The sequence below is a fragment of the Enoplosus armatus genome, chromosome 5 (assembly GCF_043641665.1).
Source record: "Enoplosus armatus isolate fEnoArm2 chromosome 5, fEnoArm2.hap1, whole genome shotgun sequence".
Lineage (NCBI taxonomy): Eukaryota > Metazoa > Chordata > Actinopteri > Centrarchiformes > Enoplosidae > Enoplosus > Enoplosus armatus.
In genome coordinates this window covers 6,863,660-6,887,016 of record NC_092184.1, presented here as the reverse complement: position 1 = coordinate 6,887,016, position 23,357 = coordinate 6,863,660, and the positions used below count along the sequence as shown (strand labels likewise).

Sequence of the window (23,357 nt, the reverse complement as noted above, 5' to 3'; positions counted from 1 at the left end):
ACTGGCGCTTGTCACAGAGTTCCTTTAAGAATCCAGTTATAGCACAATTAGCTGAGAGTGCCTGAATATCTAAATATAGAAATGTCTCATTCTCCAAGTGAAGCCAGTAACATGTGGCGTAATTACCAATCTGACGCTAATTAATTTCCCTCTTAATAAGTAAAGTAATTGTAAGTGGGTCATTTTTGACACATAAATACTGCCCTCACACTGCATTATAAATATTAAAAAGTACCTTGTTGTCTGAGCTGGGAAGCAGTTTTTATCTCTGGATTAAATACTGTGTGCAGGAGGCTTCATACTCAGCCCCTGTGTTTCCTACTGGGTATGTGCAGAATATGTCTGATTGAGACATGTATTTCTATTGTATTTTGACATTATTAGATGAGTGCTGTATTATGTTTTCATAATTTGAATGAGCAGTTTTATTGTTAATCAGAGACAAACTGAAATGTCAACATCGAGTGGATTAGTGAGGAGAATCTACTGATATAACAACTTTGTCAGATCACTGATCCGGGGCGAAGAGGCAAAACACTCACCACCACCACCACCACAAAGACCCGTGTACAATCCCCAGCAGTGGCACCGCTTTGATGTACAAACATGCAGAGGTTGCACGAACACCACGCATGTTATTCCCCCCTGGCAGGTTAAAAGAAGCAGAAAACACGGTCGGCATATCCCAAAGTCCATACTAAATACTAATACTAAACACTATGCAGTATGAAGTGCACTCACACTGGTGATATACTCAAAACAGACAGCATACAAACTAAATATGTGGATTTTTCAGCATGCTCGCAGCTGGAAAAGATTAAAACTAATTGTGGAGAAACGGCTCCGGGAACACCTCTAAAAATAAAAAATAACAGCTGCACTTTTGGAACAAAACCTTTTGTTGTCTCTTTGCTACGTTTGATTGGCAGTGTGATTCTGGAGTCGCCTTTGCACAGCGGGCGCATGAAATCATTTCCTGTTAGTATAAAACAACACATGTCGCTCCACAGTGGAGTTAAGGCAGCTGCATTCCTTTTGCACCAGTCTTCTTGTGTCCCACCGCAATTACAAAACTGCAGCTTAACCGCATTGAACTGGGTCAAAAAATATTTCCAAGCCCCTCTCTCGAAATTTGAAACATCACTTACTGTGGTGGCACCAACACTGCACAGCTCCGTTGATGATTGGCTCCTGGCCTGTGTGACCAACAGTTTTGAGTCCACAGAGGTCGCAGTGAGCTTGCTGAGACATGAACCCAGAGGAAAGGGAAATTCTAAATAAGATCTCGTCTTTGTCCAGCCTATTTCTCCGAGACATAACTCAATGTAACATCGACGGGAGATTTTGAACGTTTTCTCATATTTCTTCAATTCAGCCCCTGAAATAGCCTTCATCTTGTCTCAGCCCGATCGTAATTTAAGATCTTAGAATGCTTTCTTTTATTTCTCACTGCACTGTTCTTTATTTGTCTAAAATAATCAGCTCTTGAGATAACAATAAGAGCCAAAAGAAAATTTGATTGGCTTATAAATGATCCTGCACAATATCAGACATTTGTCTCAGTGATCAAATTCAAGTCTCAACTCTGGAGAGAAACTGGTCAGAATTCAGTAATCTCAGACAGAGAAAAGACTATTGTGAGCAGAAAAATGTTCCTCTGGCTAGCGTTGCCAAGCACTGTGGTACAAAATAATTGCCCACTCCAAATTGAGGAGATAAAGTGAAAAAAAAAAGAATTATTAGAATCTGAATAATTGAAGATTCACCTAAACGCAGAGTTGGCCAGCGCGGATCAGCACTGCTGAGATCTTAAATCCAACTTTATGATACTCTTTATAGCTCCAAGGTCAAACTCCTGGACATCTGGGCAAAGAAAGTAATGGAGGGAAGGTAATAGGCTCTCCTCCCTACATAACTACTGCAGGGGAGTACTTGAGCAAGGCACCCGATGCCAGACTCGCTGGTGATTAGTAGAAAGATGAGGCTGTAATAGACACTCAACAGGATTTAATGTGTTTGATTTTATGGCTGTAGTTGCTTTAAAAGAAGCTGCACGCTCAAGCTTGCATCTGGAAAAATAAAAAGTAAGCAAAAGAGAAAAATATCCCAGCAGGTTCATGACATGACGGGTAACATAAGCATGAAGAAGCAATCAGCATCACTGTAGGCATGTGCAGAACAAAACACATGTATTATATTAAAACCAAAACATTTTTACAGCTTTCTTTGTATTTGTATTTGTATGAAATTCATTCTGCACAGCAGCTCATGATGTAACAATGGCGGCACCTTCAACATTCATCTGTTTCAATGACAGAACACGTTGTTGTTATGAGATGATCTGAGTTATAACGTCAAATCATAAACCAGAAAACAGCGTTTTTAGTCTCACCTTCCTCCCTTCAGCTGGACAAGTTCCTGCCCCAAAACCTGTCAATCATCTTGATGAGCTGTTTCTTTAAATGACACTGAGACAATCAGCATCTGTAGAGCCGCCGGGCCATTTGTGATAATAACACTGTGCTATTTATTGTTCCCTACATTTGTGGACTGCTGCGGGTTTAGCTTTGCTAGACTTCATTTTCTTATTTTTTGTACTAAGACGACACACAGTTACAATACCAGGTATGCTCAATCACTCAGGAGAGTAACTGTTGCCCTGTGTGATCATAGTCTTTCATGACAAATCATTATCGTAATGTGTATATAAAGAATAATTGTGTAAAATAAAGATATAGTGACAAGGATAATTAATTAACTTTAAATTGACAAAAAAGACTAAATATTAATTTCTTCCTGTTTGTTATTGCCGTGGCTGCTAGACCCTCAGCCCTCAGTCCAAAACACACCGAATATCAATGAAAACTCAATTTTAGGAAAACGTTTGGATTACAAATAAAAGGCCACACAGACACAGACAGGTAATGGCTAATGCAGTATTAAAGTTGGATATTACAGCTTTATATCAGGATAGGTTGCTAGGTGACTCTGCTGGCCTGAAGGAATTGGCAGCATTATGGTTTCATTATTGCCCAATGCACAGAGCAAAACTGGCAACGCCGCCGAAGTATCAACATCTGCGCCCGCTACATCCCAAACACTGGCTGTATGTTGCTGTGAGATGGACTCTGAGAGCCAAACAGACGACAACCATCCAGAGGGCCGATGTCTTTATGCTCCGAGCAAACGTTTCCTCCAGCTAATTGCATATGAAGTCTGGTACTCAGCTCACCGTTCAACCGCTCAGCTATTAAATTATTCGCTTTTTGATGTAATATGAATGGAAAAGCTCACACCAACCAAGTGCATATTGACTGGCATTCACCAGCTGTTTCTGAATGTAAGAAAAATGGGGATCAAACAGCTTATGGCAGCCTTTTGATCCCTTAAATTGAACAGCACAGAGGTGTAAAGGGGAAAAGCATTGTTCAACATCTATTATACGAATCTCACATTTATTACGTTGATGACTTCATTGTTCTGGACGACTTTGATTTTTTTTCAGTCACTTTTATTTCTTTTCATTGTGCAGGTCTGACAAATGTTTAATGAGTGAGTGTTCATTTGCCATTTGAAAATTGATTAATTCCTTCGTGTCGTGAAAGGTGTCTAGAGCCTGTTGTGAATATCCCACCTTTAAAACCCTTAAAAGGCACTTTGCTGTCGGCTGCGTCAAACTATGCATTGTGATCATGACAGAGTTTGACAGATCAATTAGAAGCATGCTGTGGGGAAAGTTTAAAACTGCTGACCTGTTGAGGGAAAACTACAGAGGAGCACGTTGCCCCCCTGCTCTTCCTTGCTGCCACCATAATGCTGTGGAAAACCTAACCGCTGCACTCTGAGTTTCAGAGTGAGAACCTCAGATATGTGGCTTATAGCCCCCGAATAGTGTGCTGAACGGTTAAAAAAACAAAAAAATAGGGAGCTGTCATGAATGTTTTCATCGCTTTTATTTTCATGCCTCTTTCAAAAAAAGAGCATAGGGTTTCAAAAACTGTGTAAGTGTAGTTTCATGGTGTGACTCATGTTGTTTTGATATATATATATATATATATATATATATATATATATATATATATATATATATAAAGTGAAATAGGATTGGTTCCATCACCTTCACCCTTCTCCTTTAACATGAATGACTCCCTAATTTCCTGCTGAATATTCTTTTCAAAAGTTCACCTGTCATCCCTGCAGGAATAACATCTTTAGCTGTAAGATTTATACTAAATAAAATGCAATAACTTAAAAAATCAATGATATAAGTTATATAAGTGCTTTTAACACTCGTTTCAATATGACAATGCACCAAAAATTGAATAATGTAGCAGCTTGATCTTATAATGTATTATATTGTCATCTTTGAACATTATTCTCTGAAGATCTAACGTAGTATAAAGTTGACTTTGTCATTTCTTCTTTGAATTCACATTGTTTTCTTAATATAAACATAAACGTTAAAAGTTTATTGTTTGTTGTGATGTTCACACTGAAAATGTTTTTACTGATATAGTGGCCCATGTATCTTTGAGAAGCACATTGTCCAGTCCGTGATGTTGTTGAAAATAGTTCATATGTTCATGTTTTTTTTACTGTAAAAAGGAGGAAGCAAGATATTAATTCACATATAACATCAACATATAAAGGTGGTTTCAAGGAGCTTCATACATTTGTTGACAACCTGTGTTTGCCGAGCTGTAATTAATCTGCAGCGTATCTGTTTTGTAATCTCATGTCACCTTCATGTATGAATTAAACTCCCTCCTTTCCGTCAGTGGCTGTTAGCACAGCTAGCGTTCGCCAGCTTTACAGTTGCTTTAGCTCCACTATTTCAGATGTTTGCATCATTGCTTTGTGTGACATGCAAGTGATTAATTTGACAAAATAACTTTGATGCATGTATAGAGTTCAGCAGAGCGGACAAAGTTCAAACTGCTGTCAAGCTGTGTTCCATGTCAGGCCGTGTTTTACCACTGAAAAACAAATGAAGTCAAAAAACAAAAGTAATATTCTGCTGCTGATGTGTTGTAGCTCTGAACTAATGTGTATGCAACAAAGGTAGTAGTTTTCAGCAATGGGCTAATTGCAAAGTTAACCTTGGTGAGGATCGTGGAGCAGCTGCCTGGTTTGTGGACTTTTGGAGCTCATTATATGTCTTGCTGAGCTCTCGGTGTTTCCTGTAGGTGGTTCATCTCGACAAGGACGAGGAAATGCAGAAGCTTCCTCTTCAGCCTCCTTATTACGACATGGCGCCCTCCGAGTCGACCCCCTTCACTGATAAGCCGGTGAGTAGTGATGCTATGAGCGGGTTCAAAGGAGCTTCTCTATGAAGGGGTCATCCACAGCCGCTGCCTTTGGCCAGCAGTAATTGCTGGTGAGAGGGCGAACTTTCGGTGCCATTATGCTCGGAGGTGTTTGAGAATTGATTTACGAATGAAATGCAGCGCTGTGATGCTTCCTGAATGTCACTGAGGGTCTTTAATGTAGCTGCTTCCTTGTGGCTTGTCTGGGGTTAAAAGTGGACTGGAGCCTAACAAGCTGACCAGTAAATCCACTGGGTGCTTTGACTAAGCTCCTTATCTCATCATTTACATCAGCAGCACTCACCTTCTATCTAAACCTGGGCCGCCCGACGTCCTCTGTGTGTGTGTGTGTGTGTGTGTGTGTGTGTGTGTGTGTGTGTGTGTGGTTGTGTGTGTGAACTATTTCACGTTCTGACCCCCAACACCCCCCACCTGCTCTGCCCTCTGCCTCACCTCCCCTCCACTTCCTCTAATCCGTCGTAATTACTTGTGTGTTTGCATGGCAACCGTGTGCAGATGAATTGCAGTGTGATGCTCTACAGTACATCATCGCCCCTGAGTGTTAACTGTTGACTATGAAGTATTTGCCTTGTTGTATCAGATGCCTCTGCTAACTGTGGTGAGCCTCCCTCAGTGGCACGGATGCTTGACTGTTTTGGGGGCTTTATTTGCTTTGGCTGGAGTCTCGGCTTTGAGTTAAAGAAAATAAAACTCTTCTGGACTTTTTTAGACATTGCGTGTGCATGTGTAAGCCTGTGTGTGTGTGTTGCGTGTGCGAGCACAAACACATCCTTTCAACTGTGTCTCACGGTGGTAAATGTGAACGCTTGCTGCCGCAGCCATTCAGTACAGTAGCAAACAGGAGTACACGAGTATTACCGTTGCTACCTGCATTGCCAATGAAGGTAAGAAGTGTCATGTTGCCTGTAGCGAACAAACATCTGCTGTTGGTGTATACGTGAAAGTGAAACTGATGACAATAACCTGCGGGTGTTGTGGCTCAACACCTTGTACCTCTATACATCGATACATTGTTAAAGCTCATTATCAGTTTAGTGAAATCAACTTGTCTTTTATTAGTCAGCCTGTGTTGTAGTGTTGATGCATTTGTCAGTTTCGTGTCAACTCAATGTAAAATGTCTAAATAACAAAACCACCTCAGGAGTTACAATCATGAGTTCAAGTCTTAATATTCGGTGTTTTACATATTATCAAAAAGATCATTTTTTCCCATGAAAAGGCCAAAACCAAATTCGGTTTGTGTATCCGAAGTGAGATGTGATGTCAGTCGTATTCCTCTGTGCCATAGAGCTCCATTAATGCTCCATTACACCAAACGTGTGTGCATCCGCCACTGAAAATAGTCCCAGACAAATTCTCTTCCTGTGTGAGTAATATTAGCTAAAGATTACAGTGTCCAGCTGTTTTTGGAAATGATTTATGAATCTTAACTATATATTTTTTTACATGTTTTTAAAGATTTACATGTTCAGTAGCAACCGCTGGACCTGGGGCTGAGAGGCACAGGTTAGTAAGTCAGAGAGATTTCAAGAGACGGACTAACACATGTTGGTCTTTTCATGGGATTTGTTGACAATAAGAAAAATAATAGACTATCACCGGCCTTGTCCTTTGAGTTTATTAAACTGATTTTCTCAACCTCTGTTAAGTAAATGTTACATTAGGACAAGCTGAACAATCAGAAGAGAGAAGAGAGAACAAAACTGCTTTTGTTATTGTATAGGATCGACATCACAGTCTTTAAAGTGTGTCATACTTCTCTGAAATGCTTGTCTGTTGAACGACTTAAAGTGGCTTAATGCTAACTGCTGTCTGTTGTGTAAAAGTCACTTTTCTTTAATATGAAATTGATGCACACAGCGCTGCATAAACCTCCTCTTAAACATCACCAAGAATGGAAAACTATGTTCCCTGACTGTTGTGCTTTATGGACGCTATGTGTTTTCATACATTAGCCTGTCAGCCGAGCTTTTTAAAAGGGCTGCTTTGCATTTATGGTGTGTTTTTTTAAATTACTCGTCTTTCCTCACCAAACTTGCAGTGATAACTCAATTACCATCACTCTTTCCCCCCGGAGGAATTGATTTTGATTTTCTGTGTAGTTATTCAAGGATATTAAACTATCATCTTCACTTCTATGCTCAAAGGAACCGGATGTTTAATTCTGATAATCCTTGGACACAGAGGGTAGATTTTTCTCAGATTTATTTCTTATCTCTGAAAACATTCCACTTAAATTGAAGTTTAGGGCTGTTCTTAAGATGAATAGGGTATCAGGGAGGTTTTCAAAACACTATTTGTAAGAGACATGCATTGACTGCTGAGCGTCGAGTGTTACTAATGATGATTCTCTAGGGGCAAAACACTATCTGCCAATTTTGAATGCGATGTGGCTGTAATTTTCCCCCTGATTGCACTCTGGTCATGACAAATATTCCAGATATTTAAATACCCAGCAAGTGCAGGGTGTGAGCGGAGGGGAAATATGCAATGGTGGAGAGATTGCACAGTAGATTTAAATTATTAATATGAAATTCTGTAAAAGATTCAATCATTTCTGTGTAATCCTTTCTCAGGTGGAAATAAGGTGCACTGATGCAATGGGGGGACAACAGGTATCATCCCTTACAACACCCCCTCCCCCACTCCACACAGTCCATCCTGAGATGCTGTTTATGCAGGACAGCTTACATCTCTGCTTTGCATCTACGTTTTTACTCATTGATTTCTTTACCAGGAACTAGCAGACTAAAAGGAGGGACACTACCATTACAAAAAAAGTAAATTCTGTAGTTTCTACTCCTCAAAACGTAGCCGGCGAAATGGGAGATTTGTCATCATTCACCTCTAATTCTAGTTTGTAATACAAACATCGGTGCAGTCTGATTCCCACGTGTCCTTCTTCTCTGTGCTGAAAGAACCACTTTGTTTTACCTTTCATAAAGTGACATGTTGCTCCATCACCATGTTAACACACACAAATTAACACAGAATAAACCATTTTTCAGATTTGTGACTAAATAAAAAATGTCAATCATTGTCACCTTTAAGAAGAAAAGGGGAAGAGGAAATCAAAACCTTGTTTGCTGTTACCTTGTTGTCTATGTTGTTTTGTCTTTCAAGCCCCCGTCAATATTTCCTTTTGAGTTAAATACATTACAAAGTGTTTTCCACAGTCTATGTCAGTGAGTGTCAAATTCATAATTTTTCAGAATATTATTAACCCTCTCCTTTCAAGAGCAGAACATCTGACAAGTATTTTTTGAATTGGATAAACAGCGCTGAAAGCTTTCATTGTCATTTATTGATTACCCCATTAATGTCATTTACTCAGTCATCCACGTGGCCAACTGCTCATGAAGTCAATCAGTCAGTCAATCATTGGACTTGTGTTTGTGCACAGTGGTCAGATGCTGCTTAAATGAAGGTCTTTGTCTGTGTTTACATGCACGCTGACATTCCAGTATTAAAGCAACCTTTCCAGCATCTCACAGGTTGTAAATACCTCCATGTACTGCACAGTAACTGTGGTTACAGCCATATTCAGTGAATTCATCCTGAATCAGAACACATAAATGACTGTCGTCATAGTTTTCGTTTTTTGACAGATTGTGTGGACATGCGTTCACCTTAATCCAAGCATGAGAGTAGCAGCACATGCCCAATGTGTGCTTGGTTTGTTTAGTTACAGTGATTGTTTTTGTTTAAATCCAGTTTTCATGCCCATCAACTCTGAGCATTGCATAATTTCTGAGAAATGCACACATGAGAACCGAATCATAAAAACAAATCTAAAATAAACACATTGAAACTGATCAAAAGCATCTTTTCTGTTGCACACGTAAACACTATTTTCTGAATGAAAACAATAGATCAATGTCATTACATGCATGTAAACCAAGTCTGAAGTCCTTCTTCATCTTTAACCTTTTATTTATTGTCTTCTGTTAATTTCTGTCTGACTGTTTTGGTTTTCTGTGTAACATCTCCATCTTTTTGTCGGCTTGTCACGTTCAGTCTTAATCTGACATTTTATTTACATGTTCCATGCTTTCACATTTTTCTTTGCCGTCCTCTCCAACGCCGCTGCTCACAAACTCCAAATGTCCCCATGACCATCAGATCTTCAGTCATCTGTCTCTGCCCCTCTCTCTCTCTCTCTCTCTCTCTCAGTCAGTCTGTCAATCTGTCTTTCTCACTCTCTCTCATATTTTTGGCTGCCTCACTCCTCACACACCTTTCGCCTCTCTTGTCTCCAGAACTCTGGCCACAAGGACTGCGATGTCCAGTATGCGGAGCTGGATACTGCAGCTTTGGCCTCCTCTCCCAGCCCACGAAGCTCTGCTCACACTGGCCCTGGGGATCTTGTCGAGTATGCAACCATCCAGCCTAGCTCACACTAGCGCATGCCATTATAGGCCTTTCCCCTCAGACTTTGGCCTCAAGGTATACAGACTGATGCACTCCTTCCCTCCGTTCACCCCCCTTTCACATGCACTGGCCTCCCTTTATATGCACATGGTTCCCTTGTCTACCTTCCTCTTTAGTCTTGGCCGTCTTTTGATTTCCCCCTCGCTGCTCTGCAGAAAGTTGGATAGAGGCGGAGATATTTTCAGGCTATTATTTCTACACAAAACAACACTCGTCGCAGAGACGTGCAGTACTTTGGCGGAACAGAGACGCAATAAAACCTAAATCTAGCCTGTACATTATTGCGAGCGATTATAAGATCAGCCGTATTTTCCAAAAATGTCATGTAAAATGTGACTCACTTTCAAACAAAACAACGATTTTTGTAACACTTCATCCTTTTCTCGTCTTTCAGTCTTTGAATGCATGAGTCCTGATCGTAGAGAAATCTGTAGAGATAGTGTCTGCCATCTAAACAGTTAACATTCCCTTCTAATGTCAATAATATGGGCGATTTAGCTGCATGAGTCTTTTGCATGAACATCTTAGAGAAATGTTGAATCGCTTTCCATGAAATTGCATTTATAGTTACATTTAACTGTGCTTCAGGGTGTTATGCTGATTCTTAACAACAATGACAGTGTAAAATACTGAATATGTCTCGTGTAAAATGTTTTTTTTTCTGAACAGTAACAAACAAAATGTGTTTCTCAAGTGATTATGCCACAGTTGACAACCCTGATTGGTAGTGGGGCAAAACAAGCTCTCATCTACAAGACGCTGTTCTGATATCTCATCTGAACCCCACAGGAGAGAGCTGGGAGAAATCCTTCCATCACACACAAATACAGTCCTCTGCACCACTTGAAATCTTCATTATACACGTACAGCAAAGTGGGATATAAGGGGCACAAATCACAGTGTTGCTAGACTGGTTAGACTGGTTTCTATGACAATTTCTAAGGCAGGTAATTCTCCAGGCAATTCAAGAGGCTTTCTTGAGGCAATTGTCGAGACATGCTGAGGCACAAGTGTGCGTTATTGAAATACTGCAGCAGCAATTTTCTCCTCATTTAGAGACAATTTCATACAGGGGAAGTAAATGTAGATGTAAAACACATCATTGCACGGAAAGCCTTTAAAAATCGAATCTATAGCTGGAATGAGTTGTTTGTATTTGTTGAAGTCTGAAGAGTGTGATACACCATCGTGTACAGAACACATTATTATTTGTCCTGTTAAGTAGCCAGAGATCACGGGACGCGTGGTCAGTAAACACATTTATCAACCCAGCAACTCTGTGAAGCTTTACACTCAAAGAAGCAAAAGAGACAATAGACCAGTGAGTCCGGCTCTCTCTGGACAAAGCACCTGGTTTCCAGGAGACACTTTGTATTCTGCTTTAATACACCACGCCTTATTGCAGGGGTGCACTGAATATATTGTGCAGCAAGGAGACAATCGCATGGATGTCAGTCTGTCAGTGTACTGTAGTAAATCCTCTCACAAACATCACTTTTATAAGTCAAACCGTACATTCAAATGCTCCAAAATTAGGACTGTACTGATTTAATCAAGACGTTCATCTGCTCACTTTCAGTGGAAAAAGGCATTTTAATCCGAGGGGAAGAGAGGTTTGTTTCTGCTGCCTCCCCTTTGTGATTTAGGATGAGGAAATGAGCAGATTTTAATATTCTTGCATACAGCAACATAGCTTTTTTTTTCTTTTTTTTTTTTACAAAACCATGTGCATACAGTCCACATCACCATCCCAGACTTATCTTTGGTATTAAATCTTTGGCAGCTGCATGCGGGAGAAAGCTCCTGAAAGTCTTCCAAAAATATCCATAGTAAAACATAATATATTCTGGCTTTGGGTGTTAAAAAATCTTCATTACACTTTATTCATTTTTCTTGAAACAAGGGTAAAAATGAAAATTATTTTTAGTAGAGCGATGAGGAGCCTCATTTTAAAATACCGTTATGTTTTTAGGACATCATTGAAACACATAAAAGTGAGTTATCCACATTTATTGCCAGTTTTTAAACCTTTTTAGGAATATTAAACATTTTTGGGATTGAATAATAGTGAATAGTGAAATAATGATGCTTTTCAACAAGTATACAATGATTTAACCTATCTAATACAGTGGATATGTAAATCTACATTAAAAAAACCTTTGTATAATAAATATTTCTTCAAGATTTGCGTACTGTAAATACATTTTTCCACAAAGAATGTTTGAAACCTGATATGTGATCTGAAAACATGTTAAACCATCAGATTACACGGTTCTGAGACGGAGCAGACAAATTAATGAATATTGATTCAATTCTGTCAGCTTCAGTCAGTGTTGAGTCAGCAGCTTTGTAATTGATGGTATACTGTAGCAGCGGAAGAGTTTCAACATTAAAAGTCCTCCTGGGAATCGCCTGTTGACATTCCCTGTTTATAATAAGGTGTTAAGCTCGTCTTGACTGGCTCCAGTCAGGAGGGCACACCATTCAATAAAATCTTTGTTTGCTGAGCCAAGGACTGAACTACTATTTCACATCCAAGGTGACAAAATCCTCGTTTCATTCTTTGAGAAGAATAAAGGTTTTTAAGTTCACCTTTGGTCAAGGACTTCAAAGTAATTTTGTTAATCACAGCCTGATTGTATTTTTCTAGCATCCATTTGCTTTGACAGACTTATTACATTATCAGATATGAAAAAGTTATTTGGCCCATACTTACTGCAAGGTTATGCTATCTGCCCAACATACGGGTGCTTAAAAATGACTTCAAGGTGAGCCAGATTTCATTTAGATTAACCCTCAGAATTAAATGTATGCATTTGAGAACATTCTCCTTGTCCTCTTTTGCTTTAAATTTGTACAAAGTTGGAAAGAAATCAAAAGCTTCTCAGCTTTTAGCCTTACAGAAAGTGAAATGGTGGCACAGCTGACCTAGAATCAGCTTTGTAAAGGGTTCCTGAGCTTCGATGTAGGGCCTTAACTGACATCTTGACCTAATTTTTTTTAACCCCTTGGCCACTTACAATTCAGCAGCATAGTGGAAAAGGCCCAAGTGCTCTTGTGTTAATGATAAAACTGCTTCTCCAGATCACACAAAGTAAAGCACCTGTTGCCTTCTGCTGCATTCAGTCGAATCTTCATAGAACCGTTTTGAAGCTGCTCTCTTTTCTGTTCTGGCTGAAAGTTGAATGGATGTGCTGAAGCATGTTTTGTCTCACGCTTGATTCTTAATGTTTGACAGAATAAACATGACTGAAGAAAGACTTTAGTGAAATGGTATCAAAATGGAGACATTGGAAGTTTTTGTTTATTAGGTAGAAACAGACTTGGATAGAGCACAATATGCTGTCTTCTTTTATTGTTTTTAAGACTTTTTGTTTTTGAGCAGACAAAGATGTGAACATGTGAGGAAAATAATATGCTTTGCTCCCCAATGGAAATAAATAAAAATGAATTCACACTGGACGAAAACAAGATCATATTACAACCACATGAAAAATTCAGTTTTATTGATTAGTTTGCTTTTTGATATATCATTTGATAATGGATGTGGCTTGTAGCTGACATTGAGCATCCCGTGAATAAATCGAACCAACAGGGTCATTGAGTCCAATTACTGTTCTACTAAATGTTGGAACAAGTTACACACGTTATTCAAGAAGCCATGGATCCATGGTGAGTGATGGGGCCATATGCAGCAGTCTCAGAAACATGCGGACTTTTCATGCACAACAGGAAGAATAAAAAACACATTCACTTGAAGTCTCTTTGGTAAAAAAAAAAAAAAAAAAAAGCCTTTGTGTTGAGAAGTCAGGATGTTCATCAAGCTAAAAGGCAGCACAGGTGCATGTGTGGGTATAATAACAATAGTGATGTTCAGATACCACAGAACATGAAAAAGCTCCTAGAAACATAAATTATGACCAAATGTAGATTTAAGAGAGGAAATGCACTAAACGTGTTATTATAGAGTGGTGATGTTATGAAGTTATGCATGTTACACACATAAAACCTGATGCTGTGCAAGGTCCATAATAATATCCTAATAAAGCACAAGATTTGCAAAAGTTGTGACATTCAAATGAGGTATATTCAAAATATATAATATATGTATAAGATATGGAAAAAAGGAGGGGAAAAAAATCCATAAAACATGGACACCGGGACACAATCTCAGTTCATGATAACATCCTGTAAAGGGAAATCTAAATTTCAACACCTCTGTGTCAGCAGATGTTGCGTCTGCTTCTGTCTAGTGATAAACAACAGGACAGTATTAGAGCGAGAGCGGTAGAGTTAACAGTCCATGTTTTCAATCAACTTCTGTCGTCCCATTTCAGTTTACATTTGGTTTCAGTGTTTGAACCAGGCAGCGGCCACAAGTCAGTGTTAAAAACTGGTTAAGGTTTCTCTGAATAGACGGCTCAATCACGTGTCACTCTTTAGGAGTTAGCAGAGATTATTTCAAACAATCTCCAGTCCTGTTAACTGAAACATAAGGGGAGAATCCAGAGGGACGGGACACTGCTCTCTTTGTTTCACTGATTTTGTGATCTAGGCTGATGAGATGTGTATAATTTCACATAAAACTCCTGCCTTATGCTGCTTTAATTCTAAAAAATCATTAAAGTCATTTTCCGTTAATGACCCTCTGTGCTTTAAAAATCCCTTCAAAAGTGAGTATATGTCTTCAGTTAGGCCATTATCCTAAATCATCAAAATCCTTGGCCCACTGCCCAGAGTATGATGTTAAATCTCTGGAAATGCTTAGAAACAAAAAAGACATGTTCAGCTTGACTTCTGGTAAAGGTAAAACAGACTACAATCATAAAAAATGTATTGATAAACAAAAGCTAGGCAGTTGCCAATTGGCACACGAGCGTCTGGCATCAGTTTTTACTGAAATTCGTGAAGAAAAACAAGACACCAATAAATTCAAATAGCAAACAGGCTGAACTTTTCTAAAAGTTTGGAATTACAAACAGTATTTTAAGGCCATGGACGTGGTTGGAGACATTTAAAGCCCCAATGTGTTGGATCGGAAAAGGTCTGACTTTGATGCCCCAAGTGGCCAAAAGCAATGCAGAAATGGTTTTTAATCTGACAGCAGGCTGTTATTTGTGAGTATTGTTTATTGTGAAAACTACTTGGTGAGCTGTTCTCAAATAAATGTAAACCTGAGAGTATGTGTGCTGTCAGTGTAGTAGATATTTTGCTTACAGCAGGTATAGAAGTGTTTGATTCTCTGCAGCTCAGACTGCACTGTGGTGCCTGCTGGAAATGTATTTGACCTTCTCACTTCTCCACTTCTGTGATAGAAGGAACCCACCTGATAACCCTAAATACCCCCCAGGCCCCCCATTATATCCACCTAAGTTTGACACATATATAGCAGGAACTCACCCTTATTTAATAATAAATAAGGCACTTACATCAGATTTGGTGTAACTAATACACTTTATATCATGAAGTGAACAAATAACAAAACTTTCTGTGGAAAGTCAGTTTGTTTGATCTATTAATCAATCTATCTATCTGCCTGTCTGTCTGTCTGTTTTTATATATGTATATATATATATGTATATATATGTATATATATATATATATATATATATATATATATATGTATATATGTCTGTATGTCTGTCTGTCATCTATCTACCCCTCTCTTATCATTCCAGTAAATATACAGCTACAGCTAGCAGCAGCCGCTTAGCTTAGCTTAGCTTAGCATAAGACTGGAAACAGGGAAAACCGCTAGCTTGCACTGTCGAAAAAATAACAAAGTCTGCCTACCAGCACCTTTAAAGATTAAAAACAAAAGCCAGGCACATAACATTCGTAAAACCACAACATGTCGTTTTTACACTCAGTTTTTATACAGATTAAACAAAGGAGTCATAATGTGACAACTAGTGAGCTTTAATAGTCCTGACCGGCAGGTTTTGTTATTGTTAGAAGAGCCAGGTTTGTGCTAAGTTAAGCTAACCAGCTGCTGGCTCGAGCTTCATATATAACAGGCAGATACACCCGGCAAACAAGCATATTTCCATAATTGTCAAACTGTTGCTTTAAATAACTAGTTTAGATTTTTACAATGACCAAACTTGATACTTGGTTTTCTGAGAATAGCTTAGTCAAAGCATTTCTCAGAGGTAAGGTTGACTGTGTTTTTGTTGAGCCTATATCCCTAACATGGAGTCAGACTTTCATCTGCAGCAGTTTCAAGTCTGAATTCCAAATGCCTTGAAACAAACCTATAAATTGGGAAATCTGTTGGTTTAAATTTAGCTTGAAATGACCAAAGTCCAGCAAACAAAGCAATGAACAACCTGACAAAGTAGAACGTTTTCTTCAGCTGCTTGAGCGGCCCTTGATGCTGACTGCAAATAAGCTTTTCATACGCTTCTGTCAATGTCTCCAGCATGTGTGTCAGGAGAGGTTTACTTGCATGTCTTCTGCTGTGAAAACAATTCACCTTCACACAAGATCAGCGCTCCCCCTATCGAGATCCACTGTGCTTGTCTCACCATTCATCCCTCACAATGTTTTGTCTTTTTAAATGAGAGCCTCGTCTTTTTGGGTAAAGTACATGTTGTTAATATACCTGTTCATTTAAATGACGATAGAATTTCAGTTCAGACAAAATAATTTGAGCTTTATTCATAAGTTACAACACACATGTTGGGCTTTTATAAGATGAACTTCAGTCTGTTTGTGGCCAGCTTATTAAGAAGCACGTGTTTTATTCCCCATGTGTTACCCATTAAATATATATTTGCGCTATGACAACTTCATTGTGTAATGTAAACGTTCCCATTTTTATATTTGTTTAACACATGCAACAATTTATAGGCAGATTTAAGTCTGTTTGTGGTTTTGTTGCCCCACCAAAACACTTTCAGAGTTGGGATCATCGTTTTCGTAGATGTAGAGATGCTTGAGGAATATTCGTAAGTCCCATTTTCACTCTCATCCATTTTTTTTTTTTTGCATGTTTGCTAATCATTACTGTCATCATGTGTAGTCAATCATGTGTCAATTATAAATATTTTTCTTTGAAAACATCAAACACATTCAAGGAACTCCTTAAAAAGAAATGAGTTTAGAGCTGCTTCGAGCCTTAGGGCCAGGGGGCACACAGACAAGCATTATTATTATTATTACTATTTTTATATATCTTATATATATCTTTTTTCCGATTTTTTGCTATTTCCACCAGAAGAAAATTGTGCTGAACAAAAGTATTGGATGAACCAGGCTTTTCAATTTTCTTTTAGTAATTTTAATTTGGAGGGGAACGGGGATTTAATTCTGGTTAATTTAGTCCCAAGAATTCTTTGGTCGACCTTGACACTATCTAGAAATAAACCCTAATGCCCCTCTTTCAGAGCAGCTGTAACGTTTAACGTTTCCAAAAAGCCAAAAACTGAAGTCAACACATGAAATAGTTTAGAGCTGAAGGCACTATATTCATGTTTGTGCACATCAAATTCAGACCTGCATTTTGTGGTGATTTCTTGGCCTGCAGTGGTTGTGCTGTAATAACACTTCTGTTGGAATGAGCAAAGAGCACTCTGGATAGCAGTGTCAATACAAATTTAATAGCAAAATACAATTGTGGTGTTTGAAACTTGACTCTCCGCCTACCCAACACACATGTTGGTGCATTAATGTCAGTAAAGCAGAGAATTCATTAAGTCAGATCTAACCAGTTTATGTTCACAAGTGGGATGCATGATTGCCTTTTCTGTCAGTGGATTAAATCTATGTGGCTATTTGAGTGTGATGTGCACTCACAAAGCACTACACAATTTTGCAGTCCTCATCCAGTGCCAGTACCTTGATTAAAAACGTGCACAGCTAGCACTGAACAATGCTAAATAAACACATAAACCTTGGTACAGACTTGTTGACTCTCAGAACTGCAAGTTACAGCTGCGTAGCCAGACTCTGAGTTTGCACAGGGGCATCAGCGTGATGGGTGACATCCATTAAAGATCTTAAAGCCATTACAAACATTCAAAGAGATAAACAATCAGACAACAGATGCTTCAAACAACACGATGTAACACATACACGGCAGAATAATGGCTGCAGTTGTGTTGGTTCAATTTGATAGTGACGGGAAAGAAAACAAGTTCCTTTTTAAAAATGCTGCCGTTCTTTAACTTCTCACAATTCTGATATTCAATCAGGCTAATATGATGATTACAGGCATTACTTTATGAAATCATATAAACAGCTTAAAGGGGCACTCCAGCTATTTTATACATAGAGACAAGTTTACTTGCCTGTGAAAACAGTCGTACAATGTCTTCTGTGGCTCTGCACTGAGCTTTCTATAGTCTGAGAAAATAACCCTGATGAACTACCAACTTTATCGAAGTAACTGTAACAGAAGACACTGTTTTACTCCAAGTACTGGCAGTTATCATCATGTAAATGTAACCAAACTGAAAGCAATAACTGTAGTTTGTTTTGTGTGTTTATTATTTGACAAAGTTAGTCGTAACATCCAGATCCAGACTGAGAGGCCTGATTTGATTCATGATAACTGACACGAACCCAAAACCAAAAAAACACCTCTGCTTTTTTCTGTATCTGTCTCCAACCACTCTGACAACTGTGGAGCCACGTTACCAAACTCCAGCTAGCCCAAACCAGTTTGCACCATCTGTATCTGCACCTTTCTGATTCATGCCAATAGGGGCCTCAGTGTTAAACGTTAGTAGCAAGTTATGCACATGTGGCATCTTTTTTAATGCCACATCTGGTGCTGTAATGACTGGACTGCATCCACAATTTCCTTTTACTGTAAGCATTGAAGTAAAATGTGTTGTGCAAATCATACATTTATACAAACTGAAGTTCTTACAGATGTTAAGACAAGGACAATATAATTTGAGGAGCTCAAAGAAGGAGATATTAGTTAATCCAACCCCTTTTGGCATCATGATTGCTCAGTGTCGAGGAACACATGCATGAATATGTATTAAAATGATGGTTAAATTTGAGTTTGTATACTGTGGAGCCAAATAGTGTTTATAATGTCTGTTTAGTAAAGCACTTAGTGTTCTGATGTGCGCTGTAATGTGCTGATGTGATGACAATCTCGGGTTCAGTCAGCCTTCCTCAGATAAAGGACACCCTGTGACCCTGCAGTATTGTCTTCTTTCTTCTTCTTCTGTCTTTTCCTCGCAGGACTCTGGGAGGCGCCCAGAAGAGCTGCTGAACCCAGCTGAATACATGAGCTACCAGCGCGTCTGCAACATGGAACACTTCCCCGAGTCTCAGCCCGCTCCAGCCTATCCTCCTGTTACTTTCCTGCCTCAGCACCCCTACACGCAGCACCCACCCAATGAGCCCATGTACTCCAACACCAGCTTTCCCGCCCCCGGCCCTCGGGCCCCATTCACGTTCCCCAAGGAGCAATCCGTGTGACATGCCACATAACTTTTAGACCTGCAAGAGGCGACCTGACGCTTCATGGGAAACAAAGCTCTGCCGAACGGATGTGCATCCTTTCCTACCTTGCTTCTGTTTACTCTCTAAGCTTAAGACACGTGTGCACCCCCCCCCCCCCCCCCCCCCCCAACATGATGAACATGTCTGTAATTTGTGGCCCTGAATCCCTTGTGTATTGTGCACGGCTTGCTCCACTGAGCCTGCCTGTAGGACCCTGCTCACCTTGTGATGTTAGTGTAGCCGACACTACCCCCTTCCACCACTTGACCCTTCACCCCTCACCTGCCCACACATCCTGTTTGTTTTTGATTGCTTCCTCACCTTTGAATATTTTGGGTTTTTGCCAACCGTGTAAACTGTGTACAGAATATGCCATTGTATCACTCAAAATGTTTTTTTTTTTGTTATTCTTTTTATTTTTTTTTAACATTTCCCACAGTGGTAGTGACCTTTTATAGCAATGTGCTTCTTTTGTTTGTTTTCTGTTTGTCTGTCAATCATATGCTTGCTTCTTTGAAAGTCATATACTGTACTGTATGTGTGATCGAGTGTGTTCTGGTGCAAAAAAAAAGAAAAAGCCATTTGATTTGTAAAACTAATTATCAATCTATAATGACATGGACTACCCCTTTAATGACAGTTAATGACAGGGTTGTTATGAGAAGATGTGAATTGGCAGTCTCTCAACTGAATCCTTCATTACTTTTCATAATGGCTTTGCTGTTATGGAGTTTGACTGGATATTTCGGACTATTAGAAGCGAATGTTATCCTCATTAGCTACGAAGAGAAACAAAGGGCTTGAGATCCAACAGTATCTACTTTCTTCTATTTCTCCATGTATTACTAACCACCCATTCAGGTTATTATTATTATTATTATTATTATTATTATTATATGACAGTAGTTGCCAAAGACATATAGTTTCCTTCCATTTTTGTCCATTTGCTTTCATGCCAGCGTTTACATAAAAATGACCTTGTTTGATGGGAAATAAACATAGTTGATTGGCAATGTGCTACAATGTGCTTTCCCAGTTTACATTATCGCTTGCCATATGCTGTATTTTCCATATCTGTGTGTGAAAACTTGAGTTCCTCATGGAGGCTCGTTTTGAGGCTCAATGCATTGTGGCTCCTTTGTGTTTGTGCAGAGTTATCAACCACCAGGAGTTGTTCTTTATGCAGGTGCAATAGGTGAAGACAATCACATACCTGGGTTGTCCTGGGAAAAAGAAAAGAAAACACAAAATAGTTTTTAAGTTGCTTTACTCATACTTAAAGGGAAATACTTTTTCAAGGACAGCCCACACGTTTAACATATTTGAATATTTTTATTTTTATTTTTGAATATGATTTGTACTAATATAGCCTGAAGAGTTTCAAATCAGTCTAAGAAACACTGAAGAGAAAAGCTTGCTACTGTATTTTTTTAAGAGAATGCTTAGTTATATACGATAGCACTCCACTTATTTTCAGAGTCCATTTTACACTGTGACTGTTAATTTCAGACCATACATAAGCTAATGTGCTTGACGAGCCAATTTCAGGATACTGCCTCCCACACACAAGCCCTCTAGACACAGCAAATTTGCATAAACTGAAAGTTCACATTTTTTGCCATGTCAGATGTATGTTTGGAGAAAAAAAATTAAGAAAAGAAAATACTTGTGTTTGTGCTTAATGTGAAAAAAAAATCCTTGAGGTGTTGAAGGTAATTTAGTGTTTACTCTTAATGGTGGTTAATGAGATAGAGTAAAACTTGTGAGACTTTCTCCTGTGCTCACCTTGTTGTCTTGCAATGGCTCGATATGTGTGCTAGCATTTAGTTTAAGCAGTGGTCTCTGGTTCGAACCGCTGAAGGAGTTTGATATTGCTGTACCTGCTGTGTGAAAACACTGACACACTACTTTGTCTTTTTGTGACACAATTACTATTCATGAGATCCTTCCTTTTCATTATTTCATTATTATTATTATTAATATTATTATTATTATATTATTATGTGTAAGTGCTACTACTTTCTGCAAAGTATGTTTCAAATTGCATTTACATGTATTCATTTTCACTGTTGAATCCTTTTGTTTTCAGTCACATTTAATTATTTTGAATGTCCTGAAGATAATTGCCATGTTTGTTTTCACCCTTGACCTTGTTGTTTTGTAAGACTGTAACATTTAGTTTTTATTTTTTTAAACATATACATATATATAGTCCTACAGCACATTTCTTTTGACATGTATTGTACATTTGTGGAAGGACAATACCTGAATAAATATTAGGGTTATGAGCTCTTTTTGTTGCCCAGGCTGAAATAATGAAATGATGTGAAACAATTTAACCTGTTTTTGTTTTTTTTATTTGGAGTTATGTTTGATGTAAATATTAACAATGTATCTGATGTGTGGAAAAAAAACAAGTCATGCAGTTTAACATTAAACTTCACAAACTACCCATGTTATAGTTGTTGTTATTCTATACATGTCTCATACTTTAAATATGCATTCATTGATTTCTTTTTTGACAGCTAAAAACACATCATCTATATATCACCATATGTAAGCAAACAGTTGCCTATTCACACATCCAGAAAAAACAAAACCTGTCTGAATCAAATGTAATGGTGTTTTGTTTTGATTTATGTAAATATATACCACTACGTATTTACCTTACTAGCATAAAATATGCACCTGCTAGAGTTAGCTAGTAGCCACATAACATTCACTATCTTGCAAATTAGATACATCAACAAGATGTCATCTGTTAGCTTCTATTTTTCTATTGTTCTGTTTGCTAATTCACCATTCACCAATCAATCACCTCATAAAGTTGATATGGCTAAAGTGTTAGCAAACAGTTGCCTTTTCACACATCCAGTAGACACAGAGCAACATAAGCTTTCATTTGGAGTCGTGTATTTGTCCACCAGATGAATATAAGTCCAATATTCACTCACCTTTTAGCTCGGTTTAGCTCCCCATCAACTCCTGAGGGAAACATCTGGCTCTTTAGCTGCTAAATGCTCCACTATATTCACCAGCTAGTTGCTAACTTTGTCTCTCTGCTGAGCAGGTAACGTATAATAAAGTTTAATTAAGTAATGTTTTAATGTAATGTGGGATTGAATCATGTCAGTATATACTACATTTTTACTTTAACACCATAAAAGATGCACATGCTGGAGTTAGCTATGGCCACATTCACTATATCACACGAGATTATGTCAACAAGCGATTGTACCTTTCTGTTAGCTTGCTAACGAATCACACATCAGCACTGAGAAGACAAAATTAGCACTAAACACTCATATCCAATCCATAATTTTTCAAATCATTACTCTAACAGTGTAATCAGCTGTACCCAGTTGTTGTTGTTGGCCAAAGCCAGAGGAGGTCTGGGCTGGCTGGCAGAGAGCATGTAGCCTACAGCAAACCCCCAGGAACAGAGCTGCATGTCGAAGACTTCATGCCCAGGAAGACCTTTTACCATAAACATCCATTATAAAACTTAAAGAATATTTCCTGAGCAACAGACACATTAAAAATGAACGGAACTGACTATTCTTAATTTGAACTATTGGATCCTTCTAGCAAGATTCCTTTTAGATTTAGACATTTTTCAGACAGTTGATTTCTCTTTTACAACTCTCTGCTGCTTCTTGCCTTTGGTAGCCATAATGCATGGGTATTAGTGTCTGACTTCCTGCACACATGAATGGAAACAGAGTAATATTTAGGCTATGGTTCTTAACAGTTCAAACTGAAAAGATCAATGTAATATTCAAATGCGTGTGACGCTCAGGAAATTGTCCTCGATAGTTTTACAGCCGTTTGTGTTGTGTGTAAAGCAAAAGGTCTTTTGGGGTTCCAGGGTGTCACATGATCTCCACCTGCGATTATGGTCATGTTACTACAGTCTCAGACCAGCGTTGTTTCTGAGCTGTGTGGGTGGACTGGGTAGACTCTTGGCCTGCAAATCAATTAAATTAACAGGCTGCTTTATTCTAATTTGGATGGATTCTTGCCTATAGGCAGCATGCCACTTAGTGTGCATGTTATTATGACTAAGTATTGTGTTTAAGGAAGTAATTTGGACTTAATATGCTGAAGTTATTTTCCGTGTATAACCCAAGTTCT

The 23,357-nt window shown here is 38.6% G+C and overlaps 1 protein-coding gene across 1 annotated transcript in view; it reads left to right on the top strand.

The window, feature by feature from the left end:
• The window catches only part of nectin1b (nectin cell adhesion molecule 1b), a 131,534-nt gene extending 112,335 nt beyond the window's left edge, over nucleotides 1-19,199 (top strand). The window contains exons 9-10 of the mRNA XM_070906247.1: nucleotides 5,187-5,288; nucleotides 18,960-19,199. Of these exons, the coding sequence (XP_070762348.1) occupies nucleotides 5,187-5,288; nucleotides 18,960-19,199 (342 nt within the window). The remainder of the gene's footprint in view (nucleotides 1-5,186; nucleotides 5,289-18,959) is intronic.
• The last annotated feature ends 4,158 nt before the right edge of the window (nucleotides 19,200-23,357 follow it).